The 1,417-nt window shown below is 56.0% G+C and overlaps 1 protein-coding gene across 1 annotated transcript in view; it reads right to left on the bottom strand.

Moving 5' to 3' along the window:
- The window catches only part of COL9A2 (collagen, type IX, alpha 2), a 17,200-nt gene that overhangs the window by 6,853 nt on the left and 8,930 nt on the right, over window positions 1-1,417 (bottom strand). Inside the window, exons 17-19 of the mRNA XM_011977645.1 lie at window positions 750-803; window positions 268-321; window positions 1-53 (exon numbers count right to left, since the gene is read on the bottom strand). Coding sequence (XP_011833035.1) covers window positions 1-53; window positions 268-321; window positions 750-803 — 161 coding nt within the window. The remainder of the gene's footprint in view (window positions 54-267; window positions 322-749; window positions 804-1,417) is intronic.

Raw genomic sequence — 1,417 nt, 5'->3', positions numbered from 1 at the left:
GCTAGGCCCTGGTGGCCTGGGCTTCCTGGCCGTCCCGCCTGTCCTGCACTGCCCTGGGATAGACAGAGAACCAGAGATACAAATTAAAGCTCCAGCCAGAGGGCCATGGCTTCTACCCAGATGCAGGTAGGGAAACTGAGATCCAGAGGCAAGAAATGGCATGTCCATGACAGAACCGAGGACCCCAGGCTCTAGGTGTCTAGAACCTGCGTGGTCAGACTCAAGGCCCTGCCCCTGCACCAATCCCAACTGCAGCCCCACTCCTACCTTCATGCCAGGCGTGCCTGGGGTCCCGTCCTTGCCGTTGATGCCTGGGGGACCCTACTCAGGAGGAAAGTTCAAGGCAGAGTGACAATGCAGAGATGTCTGGGGTCCGGCCACCCACCCCCGTTCCTCTGCGACAGCTGCAGTGTGCAGGGAGGGAGTGGCCCTGGTCATCCCAGGAAGCCCCACCAGCCAACTGGGGGAGGGGAGCTGAAGTGGGAAGGGGATGAGGACCATGGAACACAGCCCTTCCCTAGTGTGGAGGGTGGTGTCCCCGACTGCTGCAAGCTCCCCATGACCTCCCTTATGTCATCACCCCTGTTTACAGATGTGAGGCACAGAAAGGGAGGCATTTCCTGAGGTTACAGAGCCAGCCCACCAGTTGCAGAGTTCAGACTAGCATCCGAGGCTTCTCTTCTGGGGGTTTGGACAAAGCAACAGGGCCCTGGTCTCTGTCCTGGTGGGCCTAGGCCTCTGGCACCTACCGTTGCTCCCTTCGGGCCTGTGATCCCCTGGGGTCCACGAACACCTGGGCTGCCCTGCAAAGCGGAGAGAGACCAGGTCACCTTCAGGATATCGGGTCCCTGTCTGGCTGTGCAGAGAGGGGAACCACTGAGAACAGTGGCCTCTGGGTCCCAGGGTTCCTCTGGCACAGGCCATACCATGCAGGGGCCGGAGGAGGGAGCATTGGGAGTACCCTTCCTGCCCTGGCACCAGCAGGAGGGAGAAGTCAGTGCCAGGAGGCCAGGCTGGGCTGAGCAGGAGCAGGGGTGGGAGCCAGCATCCACTGAGACTCTGGCCAAGGCCCCACCCTCCACTCAGCCAAAGGAACACAACCACCAAATGCAGTGTGTGGATGCTGTGTGAGTCTCGGTGTGAACAAGAACCAGGAAAAGACATTTTTGAGGTAATTGGGAAAAACTGAACAGAGACTGGTCATTAGATGATGTTAGGAAGTACTTGTTGATTTTGTCAGTTGTGATAATGTGATTATATGAGAATGAGTGCTTATTGTTTAGAGATATGTACAAAAGTATGTAGGGGTGAGATGATAGGATGTTAAGGATTTACTTGAAAACATCAGAGCAAAGCAATAATAAAAGCAAAGGAAGGAGGGGGCTGGGAGATAGAGGATCCAAGAATGACAAAATGT

Source organism: Mandrillus leucophaeus, unplaced genomic scaffold, assembly GCF_000951045.1.
Source record: "Mandrillus leucophaeus isolate KB7577 unplaced genomic scaffold, Mleu.le_1.0 Scaffold182, whole genome shotgun sequence".
Lineage (NCBI taxonomy): Eukaryota > Metazoa > Chordata > Mammalia > Primates > Cercopithecidae > Mandrillus > Mandrillus leucophaeus.
Note: the sequence above shows the minus strand (reverse complement) of the source record. Positions and strands in the feature narration are given on the sequence as shown.